Here is a 23,385-nt window from a genome sequence, read left to right as displayed (position 1 = left end):
ACAGCAGCCTCATTCCTTGGGACAAGTCAGCACCCTGCAGCACCCCGCCAGGCCAGATGCCAGGGGACGAGCACCCCCAGTCCCCCCACGCCCCGTCCCCTCCCTGCTCCCCAGGAACAGGCCAGGCCAGCAGCAGGACCAGCGGCTTTTACTGGTGGGTGGAGGGCTGGTGGTGGAGGAGGCTCCAGGTGCTGATGTCCCCAGCGGCGAGGGGGGGGCGGCAGAAGGAGAGCGCGGGGACGTACCCTGAGCCGCCCCCCGGCGCCCGGGGGCTCTGGCTGCGGGTGACAACTGGGAAGCAGAGGGGAAGGGGGTGAGAGGGGGCGCAGCCGGGGGTCCCAGGGCCCCGCACCCAGCCAGGCCCCCAGCTCTTACCGTACTCCTTCCCCAGCACCGGCCTCTCCTGCCAGAGGAAGGGGCCCCAGCGGGTGCAGGGGCCCAGGTACGCAGCGGGGACGATGGGGTCCCACCAGGCCACCTCCTGCAGGCGCTGGGCGTAAGCTGGGGGTGGGAGCAGAGCTGGGGAGGGGCACGGCAGGACCTGCACCCCCCAGCAGGGTCCTTCCAGCCCAAAGCCCTTGAGCTCCACCCCATCCTGGTCTGCTTGAGGGGCCCTGAGGCTTCCCCCCGCCCCCAAGGTGGGGAAACTGAGGCACCGACAGCTCCTTGCCCCACTGTTTTCTCCTCCCGCTTCCCTGCGCCATCCCTCCCCCAGCCCAGACCCCCCCAGCCCAGCTCCGTACCTGGGGGCAGGGGATCCCGCTCCTCCCGGGCGGCGTGGGCCCGCTGCCAGCGGCGGTGGGCGATGGTGGAGGTGAGGGTGCACCAGGGCTCCTCCACCGCCGCCGCCTCCTCCCTGTCGCTCAGCCCCGTGGACCAGCTCTGCCCCACGGCATCCCAGCCCATGGGGGTGGTCTTCCAGCGCACGGCCTGCTGCAGCAGGGGGGCCTGGCGCGGCCCCCACAGCGTTATGTACTGGTCGCTGGGGGTGGGAGGGAGCTGTCAGGGCTTCGTGCCCCCGCCAGCAGCGCCCCAGGGCTGAAGCAGGGCAGGGAAGGCGTTTGGGGGGGCGCGGGGCTGTGCCCCGCTTGCGGGATGGCCTTAAAGGCAGTGGGATCTGATGGGGCTGCCACATCCCCCCGCAGCCAGATCGGCGCTGGCAGCCCTCCCGCCTCCGCCCCGGGAAACCGAGGCACAGCCGGGACGGAGGGGCCATGGCCACGGCCCTGGCTCCTGGGGAAGGGGCAGGGGTCTCTCCTGCCCCAGGCGAGGGTCCCACCTGTAGAGGGGCAGCGGGCTCTCCGTCTCGAGGGTGCCCTGCAGGACCCAGGGTCTGTGCCCCCCCAGCTCCATGCTCGGTGCTGCCCAGGGCCTCACTGCAGCCACCCCGGAGCAAACGGTGCTGGAACTGGCACCCGGCAACCGCCCCAACGCCACGGCGGGGAGGCCGTGGGGGGCTGCGCCAGGGCAGGGGCACCTTTGATCCCTTCCTGCCCCGTGGAGGGGAACGGGCAGGGCAGGGAGCGCTGGGGCTGCACCTCCCTGCTCCTCCAGCAGCAGGAAAGCAAACAGGAGCGGGCAGGCAGGAGCAATAAACCGCAGGGAAGACCTGTGCCGAGAGAGCCGGTACCTCCGGAGCTGGGGGCAGCTGCTGCGGGGACCCCGGGGGGCAGCTCCGGGGACTCGCTGCACCCCTCGCCTGGAAAAGCAAAGTGGAGCCACCAAGCCCAAGAAACATAAATTCACAACTTCTTTAATGCCAGTTAGATCGCATTACATGGAAAAGTTACAACGCTCTGTATTTTTTTTTTTTTTTCACCATATGATGCCTTATATATAACAATGCCACGAGGTCGCAGACTTTATCACACAAACTCTGGGAGGACCCTTTGCTCAACCCGCCCGCGCGGTTCAGTGCTTACAGATCACCCACCGAAAACACAAACTTACGCTAGCTTTGCTCTTTTCCCCACCTAACGCGCCGCGGCACGCTGCAGCCAGCGTCGCGCCGCTCGCCTACGGGAGCCGAGACGCACGCACGCACCCACCAACACACGCTCTGGCGGCGGAAGACCTGCAGAAAGCCCTGCTGGGAGCTCCACTCCCGCCTTGGCAGCTGCGAGCGGGGTGGGGGAAGGAGTTTGTGCCATGCTTTAACGGCCAAGTTAATCTGAAGGGCTCGTTCTCGCCGTGCGCGTTAGCCAATGCGCTCAGCCACGGCTTGGAAATCGCTAGCCCTCCCTGCCAAGCGTGATGAGAGAAGTCACGATGAGCCAACCTGCTCCAAAGTGAGAAAAAAAGGGAGAGATGTGGTTTGTGAAAATCCCTGGCAAGAGGGGAGCACGATGCGGGGACGGAGCAAGGAGGGGCTGTCCCCGCTCCGCAGCGCCCCGGGGCGCCGCTGATGCTGGGAGAGTGGGGAGCACCGCGGTGCCCAGACGGCGCTGCCCACCGCCCCGCAGCTCCCGGCGCTCCTCCGGGGAAAGCCCCCGCGTCGCAGGGCGAGCGGCGAACCCAGCCCTCCCTCCGCCGTCCCCACGGGAGCCCTGGGGAGCCCCAGCAGCGCCACGCTCGCCCCGTGCCACCCTGTGCCACCCTGTGCTCTGGCTGCGCTGCCCGGCTCCCTCCTCCTGCTCCAGAACGGGCACAAACCCGCGTGAAACCACCCCACGGCTGAGACCTCGTGTCTGCCCCCACCCCAACCATCTATTTCTTCCCGGAGGAGAAAGCAGCATCTCCCGGGGGGCTGCACGCCAGGATTGAGGCAGGAGACAATCCACAACAGACAAGAAAATGCCCAGCAGCAGCTACCAACCACCTCCAGCCCCGGCGTAAACGCGCCCTGTCCCCGGGCTCTGCTGCCTGCAGGGCGGCATCGCACAGGACAGACACCCGTGACAGACCACATCTTGCTGCAGGTGGCCTTTGACTTCAAACCTGCTTGCCATCTTAGTGACGTGACTTAATTCTAACGACTCCTCGGTGCTTTGCAGTGGTCCTTGCACGTGATGAAGTTTAACAGCGCCAGTGAACGTAACAAGCAACAAGAGAGGGGCTGGGGAGCCCATCGGATGATTTTTTACACCAAGCCCCGTGCTCCTGCAGCAAGAACTACAATAAAGCAGTTGCGTTGAAACCGCGTTTCAGAAGTGACATTGCAATTACATTTTGGAGGCCAGCGAGGCCATAAGACGACGATGCGGCTGCCAATTCGGGCTTTGGAGACTCGGCTTTGCCGGCCCGCAGGAGCGGCGAGCTCCCGGCGCACGAGTGCCTCCGAGCACCTGCGTCCGCAGCGGCAGCGCCGAGAGCCTGACCCAGGCGCTGGCGTAACGGCTCGCGTGGTCAAGGCTGTAGCGACCACAACGGCACCTCGCCGCCCTTCGCCCTACCAGCCTTCCTACACCTCAGCAGCTCACCCTAAGGATACTGGTGGCACTGGGGAGAGGCAATCAGATTCCTACCCACCACCCCTACAGTCTGGCTTCAGGGAAAGAAGGGGAGGGACAGGAAAATAAAAAGAGAGGGAAGTATTACCTACGCACTCTACAGAGAACAGGTCAAGGTCTATATACACAGCCAGGAAAATCCGAACGAGAACAGGAAAGAGCACTCGCATCCCAGCGCACGAGAGCGGGCACGAGGCGGGCGCGCGGCAGGGAGAGCATGGCACACGGACAAAGGCAGACGGGAACGGGCTGCGGCAAGCGGAACAGCTTCTCTTTAAATTAAAAGCTACACATCCACACAAGTGCTTTGCGTCACATCCCACAGCACTCATCACACAGGCTCCAAGCACACGAGCAGGCACTCTCTTCCCATACAACTTTAAAAAAAAAAAACACAAAACAAAAAAAACCCCAACAGGTCCCTGGCTTTGACTTGGAGATAAAAAAAAAAAAAAAAACACACTTCTTCCTTGCTTTAGAAAAAGAACCCCCGCTCTTGCACAGACGTGGTGTTTCCCCCCTTCCAGCCAGAAGAGGCCACGCTCTCTCCAAAAAAACAGATCCACATGAGTTGTTTTGTTTCTAAAAAAACACATCTCAACTGCTTTTGTCCTCAGGAAGACTCCAGAGCAACCAGCCTGCCACAAATGGCACTGTGGGAAGCTCCACATGCATGGCGGTTGGTTTTTTGTTTTTTTAAGCCATTGTTTTTCCTCTCTGTTAACTAAAAGGATCAGCCCAGAACATGCAATAGCAATTTTGGAACTTTCTGAACGCGCTCCCTCTGAGGTGGAGCCTCTTCAAGTCTCCTCCAAAGTTTAGAGCCCAAAAATGTATTGGTTTGAAGGCAGCTGTCGAGCATGCCAAAAAATCACGCTGTCTTATGGGAATGATTGTATCGGGTACTACAGTACCTATTTGGGAAAGAAAAAAAAAACCCCAAAAAAAGGAAAATAAGCAGTTCTCCAGTTTCTTTGTGTAATGGGGATGCCAGGCTATAAACAATGCCCTTAGATAACCAGAGAGGCTAACGCCCAGCCTGGAGCTTAGCCCCTTTGCACCAGTTGTATCGAACAAGTCTGGCTCCTACCTCCAAAGGCGTCCGTCCGAGCGCAGAGGGACGCAGAGCAGCACACGTTAAACCCGTTCCCACAGAGGCAAGGACGCTCTCGTCTCTCCCAAGAGGGGACAACGCAGCAGCTGGGATGGCCTTGGTCCGGTCTCAATGGTCCAGGTCACACGTCTTTTCTCCGGTATACAACACGAGGGTTGGAGGACGCTGGTTTAACATTTCTCTTGTACCCGTTTCCCTTTATGAAGGATGAATCCGTAAACCTTTGGCAGTTCCCTCCCCTCCCCAACCCCATCCCAAATACTGCCTAGCGTGGTTCACAAGCACGTATTTAATTAGCATCTGTTGGGTCCATCCTCCAGTCCCACTGGCACTCCCTCCCCTTCTGGCTGATCGTTTGGGGTTCCATGCACACCAAGGTAGTGGTTTGATCCTGGTACGGCAGGCTGTCGTCTCCTGGTCGCGGTATATGGGGTTTATCGTATCCTGGTGAAGAGGTTGAGAACTGATACAGACTCCTGAGAAGAAAAGACAAAGCAGGTGCTAAGCGCTCCACAGTTCCACTGCAGAATTAATCCATTGCTTTTGGGGTTTTTTTGTTTGTTTCTGGTTTGTTGGGGGGGTTGTTTTGTTTTTGTTTGTTTTTTTAAATAAAACAGTCTGCTGATCTGGTGAGGTATCGCTAGCTCAGGGCATGATCCGAGCTCACCATTCAAAGTCCAATCCCATAAATATTCCCATGGCTTTTTTCCAACTGATAACAAGGAGCACGGCAGGCAAGCGTGCCATCCCCACAGCTTCGCAGGAAGCCGTACCCCCGAGCCGTCAGAAACCGGGGGGTCACCCAGCAGCGAGTGCCGCCCGCTCCCCGCAGCTCATTCCTCAAGAGCTCTCTGCCATTCTCCACTGCCTCTGCCGGACGCCCAGAAAAGCTCCCGGAGCATCTGGCACAACCCGCTTTCGGCGCTGGCGAGTTGTCAGTGGCAGCATCCACGATCCCATTTCCATCCAAGCCACCGTTTCAAGCGGTTTTGTAAGTTTTTCGTGGCAGCATGCTGGCAGGGAAGACGGTGGGCTCGGGGCGAGCTCCCTGAAATGCCGCTACGTTCACAGCCAGGAGAAGGATGTTCTGCCACACTGCCTCGGGCACACAGAGGCAACCTTTTATTTCATCTGATGACTACAAATCCCGTTATATCTCAAAGTTTAACCCTTCCCTGCATCCAGCCCTCGATCTGCAGGATCTGGCGAAGAGATCAGAGGCAAGGCAGCAGCACAGAGCAAACTGGGACCGAATCCAGCCCCGAAGGCCGAGCCTCCGCAGGACACAGCTGCAGCCATCCGCAAAACGCATCCTTACCTTTGTCGAGCGAGTTTTACTGAAGACGTTCCAGAAGCGCAAGGTTTCATCTCCGGCTCCTGTAACTATGGCCTCCCCATCGGGGGACATAGCCTAAGGCCAAGAGAGAGCAACCTTTAGCATCTGTTACATTTTTGAGGTTGAAAACAAATCTTCATTGGAACGCATGAGAGAGATTTAATTCTCCTTCCTACTTGGCTGGCGGTGAGAAACCAAACAACTACCTCTGCTTTCACGTGCCTTATTCAGTCTCGGTCGGTGCCAATTCGAGCACTTGCTTCTTACTTACACAGCTACGGAACACACGGGTGGAATTATCATAAAAAGGATTCTTGTGTTAAGAAGTCCAAGCCATTTGTAATTGAGGCTATTCCTCGCCGAATTATAAATACGTGTTGAGGCAGGAAGAGTGACACGACTGGCATTTGCCAGCTTTATTAGTCACTTACGTTGGAATCTACCTCACACAACAGCATCAGCGTATTTGTCATCCGTTACGAATCCGCTGAAAGCCCTACGTAACCGTAACAAAGCAGGTACAAGATCAGTGTGGATTAACCACACCAAGCATTTTAATGGCAAATTAGGAGGACTGAAAGCATCAAATTCTTCCCCTGCTGGCAGTCACCAGTGAAAAAGCATACAAGCCTTACAGGAACAAGAAGAGATGCTTGTGCTTCCTCAGAAGAGTTTTGGCAGGCTTTGCTATTCATTAATGAAGCCTCGCATTTCCATAGCAGCAAATCAAAGTATCCCTTGCAGGCAAGGAAACCAGATACAGAGCATTTTTCATTGCTTGTAGGGCAGCATTCATATCTCCACCTAGACTACAAGCAGCTTACAGCGCCACTGGCACTGCGGCTTTGGGCCTCATCTCACCACGTGCGCAGCCAGATAAGCAGCTACAGAAGTTTCCAGAGACGTGGCCATCGCTTACCAGATATAAGACTCTGTACGAGTGCCCTGTTAGCTTTGCTACTTGAGTTAACGAGGGGTATTTCCAGACGAGGATCTGGTTCTGCGAGTATCCGTGGGTACTCACCTGAAAGGGGAAGAGGGAAATATGCAATCATGCTTCCTAACACAAGACTGCTCAGCAGCGGGACTGCACAGGGAGGGACTTACTAGCTCGTTGGCGTGTTTCGACCATGCCAGGTTGCACACTTGCGACCCAGTGTCGATGCACTGCAAAGGCTGCCCGGTGAGCGTGTTCCAGAAGCGTATGCAGCGGTCAGCTGTCCCACCGCCGGAGGCGAGGAGCCCGTGCTGATGTGGAGACCAGGCGATAGCTTTTACTGCCGCAAGATGCTCTGTGTATTGTTGGACAGGACTCAGGCTGGAGTGATTCCAGACAAGGAGCTGGCAGAGAGGAGAGACATGATCAAACTTGCGCTGCAGTCATGCATTCACAACACCCACAAGCCACGATGTTGCGCTGGGACTAACGAGGGCAGTTGGGCAACAAGATGATTCCCCACAGTTGTGCCTGAGCACGTGCATCTCCCCTCGGCGCTTGCAGCCCTGACGTCAGTCCCACCCTGCCAGCACGCTCAGCTGAGGAGCCATTCTACCACCGGGCCACAAGGAAGCTAACAGTCCTTAAATTAAGCTTACGAAGCCAAAGACACAGTGTCACTGAATGTGAACTCAAACCCTTCTTTCATCTTTATGGCTGTATCAGTCCAGAACACATTTAGAAATATGCTCAAGTTCATTAGAAGTTATTCTGAGCAGGAGGAACTCGGTACAACCATGCTGTCACACAGCCACTGGGCAAATTCACTACCTAGCAACCCGCTCCGAAGGGCTCCGAATGCTGCTTCTCCGTAACAGATGCTTCTTCCATATGGTGCGCAGTGAACTACAAGCCTGCGTTACAGGTATTTGAACTTGTACAGCTCTAAACTCAGTTTCCTTCTGCATACATAAACATTATTGCAACAAACTTGACTATACACTACCTAAACAAAGTCAGGAAGTACAGCTTAGCAGTAGCTTTCTTGAACTCAAACCTCTGAGTCAAGCTATAGATTTAATTAGCCAAATACAGAAGCAAAATTAAATTTGCCTTTTTAATTTTATTAGAGAGGAGACTGAGTAGAAGCTTAGCATGATTTATGTTTGGACACAGTCCAACAACTGAAACAAAAGCCCCTTTCAGAGAGGCTGAATACCCTTAAAGAAAGAAGGTCTGACATTTCTTGGTGAAGATCTAGAGACACTGAGCCTCACACGACTCCTTGGAAGTACTGTACCTTATTATCATTTCCTCCAGAGGCCAGGAGCTGGTGGTCTGTAGACCATTTGAGCCCACAGACCTCCTGCCTGTGGCCCTGGAGCCGCCGCTCGGACTGCAGGGGTGGGGTGCGGATGTCCCTCTGAAGGATCATCCTGTCTCGACTCCCAGAAGACAGCTGGTCCGCGTTCCATGCCAAGGCACCTGTAACGCAGGCAGAGGATAGGAGCATGTTGTGGGGGTTAAAAAATTAAAAATCAGTGCTTACAGACCTCCCTGACATCCACTGTCTGAAGTCCTAGAACAGTGTGGAAAGATTAACCTGCACAAACTTACTGAAGGTATCACTAATCCCATTTCACAGCGCAGTAAAGCACAGAAATAGAACCAGAAGGTGCCTTGACTTCCCAAATCTCACTCCAGCCTTCAGATTCAAAATGCCTCTGAGCAAAAAAACAGTCCCCGCAGAAAAAGGGAACTGGAAATCTCAGTGTAAGGCAGCCTGCCTGCAGGGCTGAAACCGGAAGCCCGTGGCAGTGAAAAAATGTTGTAACCAAACCTAAAATGCCTCAGACATGGAGGAAACACCTGCTGCAATACTCAACCACCACCACACCCAAGATCAGAACACCACAATTACTAGATGATAATATTTTGAAGACTGCTCAAGACGTAGCAGGGAATAAACATCAATTCTAGTACTTTTTGAGTTCTGCTATTTCAAGCAGATCCCTCGCATACAAGGAAAAAATGCAATCGTGAAGAAATGAAACATGTGAAACCTCTGCCTCCCACCTCCTTACCAACTCTGGCTGTGTGCCCTTCGAGCATGGAGAGCTTTTTTCCTGCAGCTGCATCCCAGATCTGTACAAAGCCCTTGTGAGTGCCAACAGCTACTAAGTTCCCCTAAACAAACAGAAAACCATGATCAGTAAAGCCAGTAAGTACAGACAGACGTAAAACAAAAGCTAGAAGCTGAGGAGAAGACTTCAGATAAATCCCACAAGATGGAAAGCATCCAGAGTTCTTCCATCTTGCATCTCTTCCCTACTGAAAGGGCCAAGCAGCCTGGCTGGAATATATTTACCGTAACATTTTATTGTCAAGAGCTAAAGCAGCGAACTGGCTCTTTCTCCCTCCCACACCTCTTAGCAAATGCCTCGAGAACACCAAGATACAAGAGGTTGCTCTCCATCCCCTCTCGTTTAGCAGAGAAAAATATTGCAGACAGGAAAACACATTTGATTTGTGAAGCATACAGGGAGTCTGGGGAAATACAGGAAAATAACCCAAGAAGTTAAAACCTGTGAGGAAGAGCTACAAGAATAGCGTCTAAATTACAAGCGTTTCAGCTGTCGTTGTTGACAGTGTTATACTGACCCGTTCTGACCAGCCCACGGATGTTACAGAATCTCCTTCCACAGAGAGATCACACAGTCGGGTTACCTTGAAAGCAGGGCAGAACGGAATAAGAAACACTTGTTACTGTCATACTACACTATTAGCTGTCTCACAAACTAGTACCTAGCTTGGGACAGAGCATTACAAGTGCTGAATCCCTCACACAGCTCTGAAAGATGCTACGGCTGGAAAAGACCTACAGCAACGGGTCCTTCACTCTCCAGACACCGATGATCATTTACCTGGCTAGTACAAGCGCTCCACAGGTAAACACAAGTCCCAAGGCCAACGCTGAGGACGTTAAGAGAGGACCAGTCCACCAGGTTCAGGTAGAAGTCGTCCTGCAGCTCTGGGGCATCCAGCACTTTGAAAGGAATCTTTGAGATTTTCCGAGTGGGTTTTCGAGGTGATCTTAGCAGCTTCTGACTGTTTAGAAAAACAGATATTAAAACCAACTACAGGATCTTACCCATCACAGCAGGTGGTACACACAGATGCAGCCACTCTTTAAAGCATACCTGCATTTCTATAGAAACACACAGACAAAGAGGCTGCAAAATTCTTTCCAGCAGGTAAGACTGGAAGGAATTAGGCTCCGCTTCCATAAAGGAGCTAGGGAGCACAAAGGTAAACTGACTGCTGAAAGCTGGCCAAGACATATTAAGTAACTAGGCAGGCTGGGCACCTGCAGAAATTCTTAGAACTTGACTGTCCCTACTTATTATCTCCCCATATTTCCAAAACCAATTCACAGAGCATTTTGGGTGCCTTAGAAAGAAGCCCTAGAGAACCTCACCGAATCCTGTCCCAACCCTTCCCTTCTCGCAGCCTGTGGGGAATCAGTGTTACCTTTTGTTGCTGACCGGAGACAGGGAATACGGTGAGACCTCGTTGCCATCGTCTGGACTGGAGCGTTTTGTGCTGAGCGAATACTGCAGGAAGAAAACACATCTAGTAAGAACCCCAGCGTGCCCAAGACCTAGGGGATCACTCGCAACACGTGCTGGTGCCCGATGCCTAGCTAACTCCAACACCCACAGTCAGGATCTTCTAGATTTTTCAGTTCCTCCCTTTCCCAGGTGCTCTGGAACCACACAAAAAACCTCATCTCCACTCGAGTCCAAAAGCTTGATTTGGTCATTTACCACCCTGTCCAAGAAAGCTTGGTTCTAACTCAGCGTCCCTGCCGGTACAGAAATAGGAAGCATGTAGCTTGCTGCAGATACTTATGTTCTCTTTACAGGCCACCAAATTCTGTTATCAACAGCTTATCTTAGCCAAGCCACAACACTAACTCACTGGCACTGGCAGCTTGGCAGAACCGTGTGCTTTGTTCCTGTAACGCACACGTGCAACCTCCGCTGGTTTTAATGCAAAGTAACAACTTACGGTGAAGAGAGACTTCTTCTCTGGGGTGGACGGCTGCAGCCTCCTGTCTTCTGTCTGTGGGTCTTGCACTTTCTCGATCCCTGCTCCCAAGAGTTCGTTCTTCAGCAAGGCCGAGTAAGCAAGGCCATCTGTGAACCCAAACGAGCGCTTTAGGCAGAGAACTCGGAAGCAGCAAACGGCTCTGCAGGGAGCGGCAGGATCACGTCTGCCCAACTCGTGCATTCACAGGGCCTCTTAATAAACCTGGGGCCCCAGTCTGGAATCAAGATTAGCAGCAAGCTTCCCCTCCTTCCACTCCATCAGGAAAGTGCTTCCATGGCACAATAAATCAAGGGATACAAATAGCCTCTCGCTTCCCAGACGCTCGTCAGAAGCCTGCTGAGGTGATCTGGTATTCACTCTCATGATGTGGGAGTGTCCTAACACACCAGCATGAGTTTTGGCTTAAGCACAAAAGTGCCAGAGTTCCCTTGATTTCCAAACTCGCCAACAGTTTGAAATAAAAGCTACAGGCGTGGCACGAGTGGTAGAAAGGTGGTCTCACCTTTGCCATTGTCCGATGTAGCATCCTTTGCTTTTCTGTTTTGACTTGGTGATTTTTCGTTTTCCTGAAAAGGGAGAAACATGCTATCACCATACAGAAACCTCATGATATATGGTAAAATAACAAATTAAAAAGTCTCCTGGACCACAGGGGCAGCCTGTTTGAAGATGTGCATTCAAAGGAACTCTTTTGGGGCAGCAGAAGACCATGGTGCAGAGAATAAGCAGAGCAATTATGCCAGCCAAACCAAAATGCACCATTTCCTCAGTTCCAAGATGGAGCTGTAGGAGAGGGGAGCAAAACTTACATTTATTCTGTGGAAGTTGATGCTCCAGTTGGCCCCAGCTCTTGAGGGAATGAATCTGTCACCATGCTTACTAGGAGAAGACATCGGAGAATTGGAAGGTGTCAGGGTTCTTCTCATCTCTGCTACCTGAATTAAATAAAAGACACACACAAGAACAAGTGTTGATCACAGCAGGGGTCTGAAAAACATCAGTGAGGTCTTGTCAAAGCCAAATATGCCTAAGTAGAAGAGCCAAGCATTAGTTTAGCCCCTTAACAGAACCAGTAAGCACATCAGAGTCCAGCTGTCATGGGAACTTCTGTCAAAGGAAGCAATTAAACAGCCTCTTTCTCACTGCTCCTTCTCAAGCTGACGTTGTCAAGGCAAAGACATGGAAGGCTGGAGCGGGGCAGACTGCTTGCAGGGTGAGCAGCGGATTCCTCAGCTGCACTCACATTTTTTTCATAGAATAATTTATGTTAGAAAGGACCCCAGCTCAGAACAGGGCTAATTTCAAAGTTACACTGAAGGTCACAGCCTCATCCAGTTGAGTTTTTAGGATCTCCAAGGACAATGACCCCACAAGCTCCCCACTGCAGTGTTTAGACAGCCTCACTGGGAACATTTTTTCCTAATATCCAACTGGAATTCCCCCTGTTGCAGCTTGCATTCATTGTGTTCAGTCACCATCTTGGTGGTCTCCGCCGGACTTGCTCTCTCTTGTCAAGCCCTACAGTTGGTTTGTTTGTTTGCTAGCCCCCAACTTTTTACATTCCACATGTACTTACTGAGGTCATTTAGCAAAAAGGCATTACTGAGCTACATAAAAATATCTTAACTCCTTTCCGCAACCTGAACTGAGTTTATATATTCAAAAGCTTTGCTGCAGTCAAGTTATTTGGTTATTCCTAGAACAGCTCAGGAACTCACACCTGCTCGCAGCCCAACAGAAGACCACAGCTTGCTTCAAAGCGGTCCCGTATCTTTCAAAAGCTCAAGTGAAAACAGTCACAGGCAAGACAAGACAACAACTTAATAGTCCGCCTAAGACCGTTTAGCATAGCCCATTTGTACTTACGCAAGGCATTGTGTTTTCATTCTGTATGTTGATTTGGCGTAGGAGACGTCTCTCGTAGTCCTGGTCCATGGTGGAAAGCCAAGGGACTGGGGAGTTCAGCAGGCTCAGGAATTTCTGTTCATGAAGTCCAATCAGTAATTAGTCTGCTGCAACAGACGGGAAGAAAAACACCAAAATATTATACCCCTTCATACAGAAGCAGCCTCTTCAGAATCCCCTAAGCCTGTTCTTTAAACTTGAGACCACTTTCTCTATCCAGAGCACTGGTATCAAACGCGTGACACAGCACAGGGCTGCTAATGGAAGGGTTTTTCTGTATTACGGCCCTTGGTCGCTGACTCACGTGAGCCCGCAACCAGCATTTGGTGTCTGACAGGACCTCAGCAGGCAACCACCGCAACTGGAGCAGGGAGTGCAGTACCCGAAACCCGCCTGTTGCCGTGACCTGCAGCAGCACAGTTTAGCAAACCTTCAGTACTCAGGCATGGAGAAAACCAGACACCTACAGCCTATCCCACCACAGCCAGATCCGTACCCCCGGCCGGAGGCACGACAGCAGCACACACCACTGCGCTGAAGACAGCTGGGATGCTTTTAGCCATGTTAGAAGCATTGCAGACTTTTGGTACCACAGGCAGCTAAGGACTGGGCAGCCCCTGGGTTAACATTCGACATCTGATGCCCATGCCGTCCCAAATATCCCTCTTGGCTAGCGCAAAGCTAGCTCATTTATGGCTCCACAGTCTATAAGCAATGTTAAGCATCTTTCAAGCATAAGTTTTAGGATAGGACTGCTTCATAGCCTCGATTTGGCTGTCTAAATGCATCAATAAAAAAAATTAGCTAACACTTCTGTGAGGATACACAGGCACAGCTCTTCTCCGAGCTCCGACGGGCACAGGCCAGCATCGCTAGTGCTCAGCCTCCCCACGCACACACACCTCGCGCTTTGTCCGCAGCTCACGTTGACACAAAAATGCCAGCGCCAGAAGAGACGCATCAAGTTGGTCTTTCAACCCAAGATAAACATCTCCAAAGGGAAAAGTGGAATCTAAACACACACGCCACAGAAAAAAATCCCCGCAATGCACAGGCATCTGGAAGCTGTGCAGAACGCAAAGGGATTTTCATTTGCTGTTATTGTATAAACATTTACAGCATCTGGCCAGAGTCCCAGCTCCACAAATGCAGTTGCCTCGAGATACAAACTTGTGGCAAAGTCCAGGAGACAACGGCACACGAACGGCTGTGCTGGGAGAAAGCTGTCCGGGGACAAGCCTCACACTGCCACGCTCAGGGCCTGCCACGAACTGCCTGCGGCTTCCTGCGCCGGCGGGGAAGCTTTGCTGTGGAAAGGTTTACCTCCAAGAACAGAAAATCTGCTCAGGATTAATTAAATATAAATTAAAAATTGGAGGCGAGTTCCCAAGCTAAGAGGGGTGCAGCAGCACGTGCTGTAATCCAGCAAGATGCAATTAATACAATATTCTATGAAGTTAGCTTGAAAGCGAGATACAGCACACAAACTCTGGACGACAGTCATCTATTAGCTAGCAGCGCTACTTTCCTTTTATCTAAGCCATTTGTTAGTACTGAAACTTGGCCTTCTCGCAAATGCTGAAATGCAGAGGCCTTTTCTTTCTTGCCATTAAGCATGCCAACACTTTTACAGGAGCATCCCTGAAATAGATAGTGCCAAGCTGTTTCTGAGTACACCTGCTTACCTCTGCCACCTCCTCCCCCAAGGTTTTTTCTTTTTAAATTTAATACATTTCTCCCATATGTTCTTTCAGAGGCAACACTGGAGAAAGCTACCAAATTTAACAGTAATCAGCTTCCACCAAATGAAGAGTCAGAGATGGCATTATCGTGAGTGAAAACTTAGAAAAGTCTGTGATGTTATTAACGAAGGCGGCTAAAAAAAATTAGTGCATCCCATGTCAAACGCTCTCCCTCATTTTGCAGTTTACTTACCACTATCCTTACCTACCCATCATCTTCTATATCTACCTTAGAGGTTAACAGGACCTCTCAAACCAAGTATTTCAACAAAATGCACCCCCCCCCCTTTTTTTTTTTTTAACACCATGAATAAGATCAGCTTGCAGAACCCACACGAGGAGCGTGATCAGCTGGGGAGCACCAAGCATTCGAAGCGTCCTCCCAAAACGGCTGAGCACAGTATTCGTGAGAGATCTAGATCCAGTTACATAGCAATGTGACATTTTTAATTCTGGATATGAAACACATTGGCTTTTAGAACTTTTCATTTGAGTTCCCGTCTGTACAAATTTCGACTACAACTTCTAATCAGAAATACGGCATACGCAGGGTGAACGACAGAAGAGACTGCATTGGCAGAACGTGGCAATATTACTAATAAGCCCCAAGCAACCTTCTTCAGGCTTCAGATACTTCGAAATAAAGCATGAACATAACATTAATTGTATGTGAATTACCAAGACATCCTCTACCCCTTCGGCCCTGTCTAAATTTGGAAATATATTCAGTTTTTACATTATAAGTTCTCCTGCCTTTGGTATTCTCGGAGTCTCTCGCTTCCATCAGCACCTCTCATGTTTAACACTTACTCACTCCATTACCTTCCACTTTTAAGAAGGGCACAAACGATTTCTGGAACAAAAACGGGTCAGGGATTGTCCAGCTCTCGCTCTGCTCAGGTAGGGCACGTCCTGAATTGACAGAGCCAACACAGCCTACCTTTGCTACCCCAGCTTCCAACACTTGCTGAAAAATCCGAATAGGTACAGGCTGCCTCTCAAACGAGAGAGAGACAATTTTGCAAAATAACTGCATTCATTTCCCTGCCAACCCTGGCATTCTGCATGCTGACTTATTAAAAACAGATCCATACCGAGAAAAAACACTTAAGTACTTGAACATGTTAAGGTTGGGTCAATAAAGAGAACAAAACGCACTTGTTCAGCACCATAACTTTGCCCAGAAGTATTGTTCTGAACGTAACGTGAACTGTGATAACATCCAGCCAAAGATAGGACATAAGGTGCACGGAGAAAATAAAGTCAGTTGGACTACAAATTCTTACCTAGGAATCAAAATAACTCCACCAAAACCCACCTTTCTTCTCCAGGCATAAACTACGTAATTCGCAACAAAATAGTATCCAAAAAGCACGTGTAACACAGGCAGCTCCTCCAGATCTTTTATTTCTTCAACAAAAAGAGAACTTGCGGTCCACATACTGCCATTCCTCGTGGCAAAGCCTTTCGTACCTGCTCCAGGGGAAATGGCAAACCCACCCGCTTCCCACAGACAAACGTGGAGTCAGCCAGAGCCCACCCAACCCCAGACGCTACCTTCTCTTGGGCCTGTACCTAACGGCACGGGTTTTGAGGTAAAAACCTGTCATTATTCAGGTGCTGAATATTTACAAGCTCCCGGGAAGAACCCCATAATTTACCAAGGGCAAAAGGATGGAGTAAACAAGTACTTAGTCCTCTAAGTCATGAGCAGCAGGATTTGAAATCAAACCCAGGTGTCCTGCTCCACCAAAGCCAGAGTTTTCACCTTCCAATGATTTATCTAAAACCCATTACTAGGCAACACTTGCAAATCAACAAGTGAAGACCTCAGCTGGCCACAGCAATGGTAGCACCTCCTTTGTGCCAACTCCGGCCCTTGCCCGACCACGCCACGCACCGTCCGGCTCACCGAGATGACAAAAACACCCAACTCGGCCCCAAAGGGCAGACGTTTTCTGCTGGTTTAGCGAGCAGCACCTCCACCTCAGCCTGCAGTATTGCAAGAGTATTTCCAGGTACGGCTTCTTCTATTTTGAACAAGCTGTAAGGGGGGGCAGAGCTAAAACATAGCATTTTTGGTATGCAATAGTCAAATTGCAAGTAAATTTACAAGTTTACAAGTAAAGCCTATTACAAATGCATCCAGAATGCTGAAGCCAGCTTCACGGCACTAGAGCAGACATCGACAAGGAGCCAGGTACTCTGCGCTGGGCCAACCTGAAGCAGAGTTTGTTCCTCTGGGTTAAATGCGGACGGAGTTTACATATTACGCCAAACAACCAACCCTTTTAAGTAACTAGCCTCCTTTCAAAAACAGCAGTAGTACAAAAAGTTAGAGCCTTGTGTAACTTTTACCAATATTGACCTTTTTAAAGCTACAAGTATGCAACTTCTTATCCAGCGATTTACTAAGGCATTTATAAAATTAACCAGTTAGAGGAGTAACCCCTACAGAATGGAAGCAAGTAAAGTTTTATTTCAAAACAAAACATAAACGTTGTTGCCTCGCACTCGTCAAAGAAGATTGTTCACAACTAGGTATTGCACAGAGACCACGCTACCAGCAACGATGAAATTACCACAGCGTTATGGTGACAGATCAGATCTCCACCGTTAGGCCTCGCTCTTGAAGGCTGTGGAGAGATTCAGTATTCTGCCAATAAACCAAGGCGCTCCATTACTGCAAGAACCATCGCATTGCATCACCATGTCTCAGAGCGTAATATGCGGGCGACTCCTCTTCGCTGAAGGTCCTGCAAAAAATCCAGGTTATTTCTGCCTTTCCAAAGCATCCTGCAAACAAGCACCTCCTGCCCCGGGGAGCTTGCAAACCCCTTTATACGCTCGCTACCATCAGCTCTAGAATGCCCCTGTTCCAGAAATGCCAACTTCTAGGTGACGGGCAATAGGCGCAAGCCAAATTCAAGTTTGATTTGAAAGGCCAAGTGGCTCAAAAGCATTGCCAAGACATTGTTTTCACCTCCCGTCTGCACTCAGCCTCCCAGTTCGTGACAGCAGTATAGAAGCTCGAGATGATGCAATTCCATACAAAGCTTAGGAGACACGCGCTATGCACAGCTACCTGTGCCTCCTTTCACCTCCAGCATCAGAAAATATCACCCCTTCCCCACAGGCAAGGGCCCGACCCGTAATTCAGATTGGGGGTGACAAATGTTTGACTTTCTGCAACTCGTTGCAGCTCCACCTGCGCTCACAGCCAAGCTACCAGACTTCCCACAGCCCTCCAAGTCAGCTTCTGAAGCAAATTTCAGGCTTTGTGTCTACCTTTCCAAAGCAAATCCTACCAAGATGACAGAGGACCAGCAAACCGGGCGCAGATTTCAGACACTCAGGTCGCAGAGCGCTGCGGGAAGCCCGTGCGAGCCGAGGATGAAGTATTCACGACAAAGAGCTCTGTACATGGCATGGACTTTCACACGCTGGTGGAAACTCAGGGTTGTTAACACCTTCAGGAAACACCAAAATCTGTCTTTGGAAGAGCCTTTGCTAAAAATAAACACCCCCCTCCACTAATAAATATTCTCAGTACACCATTACAAGCCCAAAAGTTTTTCACCAGGATTTTTATACGCAAAATAGTTGTTCTTAGGTGCAAGCCCTCATCTGAGGGGAACGCTCTAGGAAGTCTACCAAGAGCACTGCTATTGCTGCCTCTTTTACGTGGATGACGCTCAGGTATTACCATCGGTTTCAGCATAGATGTTTTTCCTAAATCCCCCTTCTCTCCACAACTGGAAGAAGGGAAGCCAACAGAGTCAAGTCTGCCGTGCCGTACTCAAGACAAGTACATTTTCAACTGTTCCACCCAAGACTCAAACACAAGTGCGACGGTCAATGACAGAATCGGGCCGTCAGAGCCGGCAGCCCCCTCCCTCCGCTCCTGCACCCATGCAGCAGCCAGGCCCGTAGCCGAGGGGTTTCCGAGTTTCCTTCGGCCAGCTTTGAATAAGCGAGAAGAATTGCAGGTTTGTTACTTTCCCTTCATAGACGACGTTTTCATTCAATACACATCTCACTGCAGCGTACAGTAGTCTGTTAGGAGCGCAGGGTTTATCTAAGCAGACATGACAATCATGTACCCAGCAGGTGATTTCTCAGAAAATCATCACCATTAAAATCCTTTTTATTGCCTGCAGGTAGTGATTATTTCATCTTTTCACCCTGCTGCTCCATAAATAAGAGGGCCACGCCTGCTCCCAGGGAATCCGAAATAAAGTACAAAGTCTTCAGCAGCGCAGGAAGCTGTACGCTGGGAAACACACAGAGCGTGAAAACGTAACGCGTGCTCAAGGAGGGGTCACCTCTGTGTCATCTCTTGCCCGTGGGTCCAAAGGCAATCTCTGCATCTATTTAACAGAAAGTCTCCTAAGAGGTTCATCTGTTATGAAAGCAAAACAAATAAGAGGCAGCAGAAAAAAAAAAAAAACACCACCACTCTTCAGTTTTAGAGATGCAATAATTAGCAAAGGTACCTGGATTAAAGTGTTTGAACACCTCTTCTTTCTGGCTGTTACAAAGGCTCGATTAAAGCTCTGAAGGCTGAGTTAAAGATCAGGTTCAGCTCTGGCAGATCGTACTTGAGAAATACCCAGGGCTGAACAAGTTCTGCTACTCCCGTTTGCTCCGCTGCTCCTGCGGGTGCGATGAAACAGGTTCCTGCTGGCTGTGCCGTTGTGCTCGGGCAGAGCAGGCGCAAAACACTACCCCTTTCTGCGGGTGCTAGAGGATAATACGTACGCTGGGGAAGGAGTTGGGTACAGTTTCCTCAAGTTACTCCTTGAGAAAGAGGGGATACTCATTAACCTCGCCACGTTCTGCTTTCAGATTTCGCCTCAGTGCCAAACTGATAAGCCTGGATGCTGCTACCTTTCCCGACTCAGGAGGCAGAGGGAGTGATCAAAAAACCACACCGCTTTCTCCGTGCTACCTTGCCACCGCATCTCGGACGTGGGAGCCGAGCTACGGGCAGTCGCTGGCCTCTGCGGAGGCAGCTGGCCGAGGAAGCAGAGGGCAAGTTGCAGCAACAACTTGTTTTCATTGTCACCTGAGGGCAGTTTTCCCCCATAAACGCACATTTTGGACAAGTCACTGGGCAGGCAGGAGAAACAGAGGTTCTGCTTTCAGCTGCTCATCAACCAGCATATGATGGCACTCATTTTGGTGATTACCCAGAAGATATTTACTCATTGATTTATTCCGCATACTGCAAAGTGTTTAACAAGAAGGAAGCGGGGATGGATGAAGTACTTGGGCCTTAGGGATACAGGGTCTTTGTAAGGGTGGCGTTTTCCCATGTCAGGCATTCTAGACTGAAAGGGGACTAACTCAGGAGTAGAGAGAAGCACAAGAGAAAGGCCCCTGTATGCATTTCGTAACATTTTACAGAACATTCAGGGCTTTTTTTTTTTTCGTGGGCTTTTTTAGTAGTTTACATGCTCTGTGGGAGCACGGCAGTTTTTCATAAAGCTACTGACTTTAACAACACTCAGTTTCCCTTCAAAAAAAAATACAAAAATTCACAGAATATGGTTGTCCGATTATCTCCCATCTCAACACAGAGTACAAACAGCCAAGAGCAGCAGCTCTAGCTAAAAGGTCTGCTTTATCGGAAGCCTTATCAGAAGTCAGTGCACTAAAAGCCAAGATTAAAAATTCACCAGCAGCCTTGTCCACAGAGCTTTACTGAAAAGGCCAGGCGATTCCACGGTCTGCTTCATCATAACATTTAAGCTACTGAAGGTGCAATGGTGCCCTGGTCAACCCACAAAAGAAAGCATTTAGAAGATGCAGCAGCTTCAGTCAACAGACCCAGAAAATTCTGCTTCTGTATTAAAAATAATAACATAAAAATCAGTCTTTAATATAAGATGTTGTCGCCAGCACGGGAGTTGCTCTGTGAAGAGCCTTCGGCACAAAATACTAGGCTGGCATCTTTAAACACGCTAACTCAGTAAGAATCAGCACTCCACGAGAAAACGAGCACAATGCCTTCAAGAGAGCTACAAATTAAGGGGAAAAAAAAAAAAAATCATCCATGCAACAAAGCCTAAGACACCGTCGACAGATGCCTCCACCGTGACCTAACAGACCTCACTGCGCTTTAACGACTCCTCCGGCAGACGGCCTCCCCTCTCGCCACGCGCGGAGGATGCTCAGTTCGGGCTTTGAAGACCTGAAGCCTGTAACTTGCTGAACGTGCGTAGTACTTCCACTTGCAACACGTCAACAACACGTTAAAAAAACCCTAATGAAAGACACAGCGATCTTTACCTCCCTCGGACCCCCAAAAGCCATCAGATGGCCAATGGCTCGTCACCAGCTTGTGCTGCACTTAAACAAGTGACTTCTGGCAAAAGTTTCTGTCGCCGCTTGGTAGTTTTTGTTAGCACTAGAGTCCAGGCCACAAGAATCTCAGCTACTGCTCACGTTATCGATTTGATCAAGAAACCACGAACTGGTGAGGAGGCAGCAGCTGGAGCAGCCTCTGGCTCTCGCCATACCGGCCCAAGGCGGGTCAGGGTGCGCAGACCGAACACGGGGTCTGCGGCAAGAGCTTTCGGCCGCCTCGGACGGCGGAACCCGCCGGGTTCAGAAGCGCATCTGATGCGGGAGAGCGAAAGGCGGCGGCTCCTCGGGGCAGCGGCAGCCGCGGCCCAGCCCGGGCCGAGCCCCGCAGGCCCCGGCCCCGCAGGCCGCCCCCTGCGGGGGGCTGCTCCGCGCAGGCCGGCGCGGTGGCTCGGACTGATCCGGCAGCGACCGGGTGCCGTCCGGCCAGGTCTGCCAAAGCACCGTAACATGGCCCGGGAAAGGCAGCCCCAGGAGCGGGGTCAGCCCGGGCACCGAGGGGCCGGGGCCGCTCGCTCACCACCGCCGCCGGCTCCGGACGCGGGGTAGGCCCGCAGGCCGCCGCCCCCGGGCCGGGACCCCCCGGGCAGTGCCCGCGGAGGGCGGGCACCCCCAGCCGGGCTCCGAGCCGCGCCGGGCAGCGGCTACCCCGGGCCCGCCCCGCCCGGCCCGGCCCCTCCGCGGGCCCAGCCCCGCCGCCCGGCCCGGCCCCGGCGGGGGGCCCACAGGCCCGCGGCCCCCGGGGAAAGGCACAGGGGCCGGGCACGGCCCGCCCCGCACCGCCGCGACGCCGTCCCGGGGCCGCGGCCCTACCTGCCCGCCCGGCGGGCCCGGCCCCGCTCCGCCTCCTCCTGTCACTCCCCGCCGGCCCCAGCGCTCCCCAATATGGCGGCCGCCCCCGCCGCGCTGCCCCCCCGCTAGCCCCGCCCCCGCGCGCGGCACGACGGGAGCGCGCCCCGCCCTCCCGTTCGAATCAATACAGGAAGCGGCGGCGCGCGGCGCCATGGCAACGGCCGCGGCAGGGCCTGACGTCACCGCTCAGCACGCTGACGTCATGGCGGCGAGGGCCTTCCTGACATGGCGGCGGCAGGGCCGGGAGAGGGCAGCGGGCCCAGCGGCTCCAGGAGCCGCTCCCAGCCCCGGGGCGATGCCGGCCTCAGCGGCGGATCCCGGGCTGCCCTCCCGCCGTGCCTGCCCGGGCTGGCGCTGGGCCCGCGGCGTTTGTAGAATCGCAGAGCCGTTTGGGTTGGAAGAGACCTTTAGGATCATCGAGTCCAGCCGTTAGCCCAGCACTGCCAAGGCCACCACTGAACCGTGTCCCCAAGCACCACATCTCCCCGGCTGTTAAATCCCCCCAGGGATGGGGACTCAGCCCCTGCCCTGGGCAGCCTGGGCCAGGGCCTGGCAGCCCTTTGGGGGAAGAAGTTTTTCCCCATACCCAACCCAACCCTGCCCTGGCGCAGCTTGAGGCCGTTCCATCTCGTCCCATCGCTCGTTCCTGGGGAGCAGAGCCCGACCCCCCCGGCTCCAGCCTCCTTTCAGGCCGTTGCAGAGAGCGAGGAGGGCTCCCCTCAGCCTCCTCTTCTCCAGGCTGAGCCCCCCCAGCTCCCCCAGCCGCTCCTCCCCAGCCTTGTGCTCCAGCCCCTGCCCCAGCCCCGCTGCCCTGCTCTGGCCACGCTCCAGCCCCTCCATGGCCGCCTTGGGGTGCGGGGCCCAGCGCTGAGCACAGGACTCGAGGGGCGGCCTCACCAGTGCCCAGCGCAGGGGGACGATCCCTGCCCTGCTCCCGCTGGCCACACTGTTCCTGATACAAGCCAGGGTGCTGTTATGATGGGTCACAGGAGGCGGAGGGTCCCATCTCCACAGACTGTGCCCACCCATAACGCTCCGGTGCTCTCCTAACCCAGCGCCAGCGTCCCACCGACAGCCCGCCCGGCACCGACCGCCCATCTCGGCCGTACAGCAGCCATCAACAGGCCACAGGCGCCTCATTCTGATCTGAATCTGATCTGAATTCTCTCAGTGCCAGGAGGCACACAAGGCGCGAGCATCGTTCTTCCACTTCGATCGGTCTGCGGCTGCGTGCTCTGGAGTCCCAAGGGCCACAGCGCAGTCTTCTGTTGTTTTTTTCCTCAAGACATGACCGATCCAGTTCCATCTCCTCCTCCTCACTTCATTACTGATTTTCTCCATCTCCGAGTGGATGCTCGTCGTTTCTGCAACTTTTTATTTTTTTTCCGGGAGGAGGTAGTTGGCCTCCTGCCCAACCCCCATGACTTGGAGGGCCAGTGGGTTTTCTGTCAGGGTGGCCTTCCCTTAGGCTGCGTTGGTTCGCGGCACCTTCTTCAATTTTATCCGGTGCACCCTCCAGAGAGGGATCCCCTATCCACCCCCCAGGGGACGCGCCTTCTAGCCGTGCA

At 52.6% G+C, this 23,385-nt stretch overlaps 2 protein-coding genes across 5 annotated transcripts; both read right to left on the bottom strand.

The window, feature by feature from the left end:
• Positions 1–148: 148 nt before the first annotated feature.
• TEKTIP1 (tektin bundle interacting protein 1) lies at positions 149–1,353 on the bottom strand (the record flags this gene model as incomplete). Its single annotated transcript, XM_082331140.1, has 4 exons — positions 149–291; positions 376–501; positions 744–982; positions 1,280–1,353. 4 exons carry the CDS (start codon positions 1,351–1,353, stop codon positions 149–151), a joined length of 582 nt encoding a protein of 193 aa, XP_082187266.1.
• A 394-nt stretch (positions 1,354–1,747) lies between these two features.
• FZR1 (fizzy and cell division cycle 20 related 1) lies at positions 1,748–21,870 on the bottom strand. Of its 4 annotated transcripts, none has more exons than XM_082330918.1 (15): positions 21,779–21,853; positions 17,179–17,352; positions 12,816–12,961; positions 11,759–11,884; positions 11,452–11,515; positions 10,908–11,035; positions 10,368–10,450; positions 9,761–9,944; positions 9,498–9,563; positions 8,921–9,023; positions 8,137–8,321; positions 7,007–7,240; positions 6,819–6,923; positions 5,882–5,974; positions 1,748–5,039 (listed from the first exon to the last, which is right to left on the bottom strand). In XM_082330918.1, exons 3-15 carry the CDS (start codon positions 12,882–12,884, stop codon positions 4,998–5,000), a joined length of 1,482 nt encoding a protein of 493 aa, XP_082187044.1. In that variant the 5' UTR covers positions 12,885–12,961; positions 17,179–17,352; positions 21,779–21,853; the 3' UTR covers positions 1,748–4,997. The 4 variants fall into 4 exon arrangements, with proteins under 4 accessions (XP_082187044.1, XP_082187045.1, XP_082187042.1 ...); XM_082330919.1 differs by having other exon boundaries at positions 12,816–12,958; XM_082330916.1 differs by lacking the exon at positions 17,179–17,352 and having other exon boundaries at positions 21,779–21,870.
• Between the last annotated feature and the right edge of the window lie 1,515 nt (positions 21,871–23,385).

Source organism: Platalea leucorodia (genome assembly GCF_965183815.1).
Source record: "Platalea leucorodia genome assembly, chromosome: 21".
NCBI classification, from domain to species: Eukaryota; Metazoa; Chordata; class Aves; order Pelecaniformes; family Threskiornithidae; genus Platalea; species Platalea leucorodia.
The sequence above is the reverse complement of the archived record's forward strand: the minus strand, read 5'-3'. Positions and strand labels throughout refer to the sequence as shown.

Coding starts and splice junctions, on each gene's coding strand:
- FZR1 (XM_082330916.1), bottom strand. CDS start 12,884: ATGGACCAGGACTACGAGAGACGTCTCCTACGCCAAATCAACATACAG. Junction 11,036..11,451: donor TACATCGGACAATGGCAAAG/GTGAGACCACCT, acceptor TTGGGTTCACAG/ATGGCCTTGCTTACTCGGCC. Junction 10,451..10,907: donor AGAAGAAGTCTCTCTTCACC/GTAAGTTGTTAC, acceptor TTCTTCCTGCAG/TATTCGCTCAGCACAAAACG.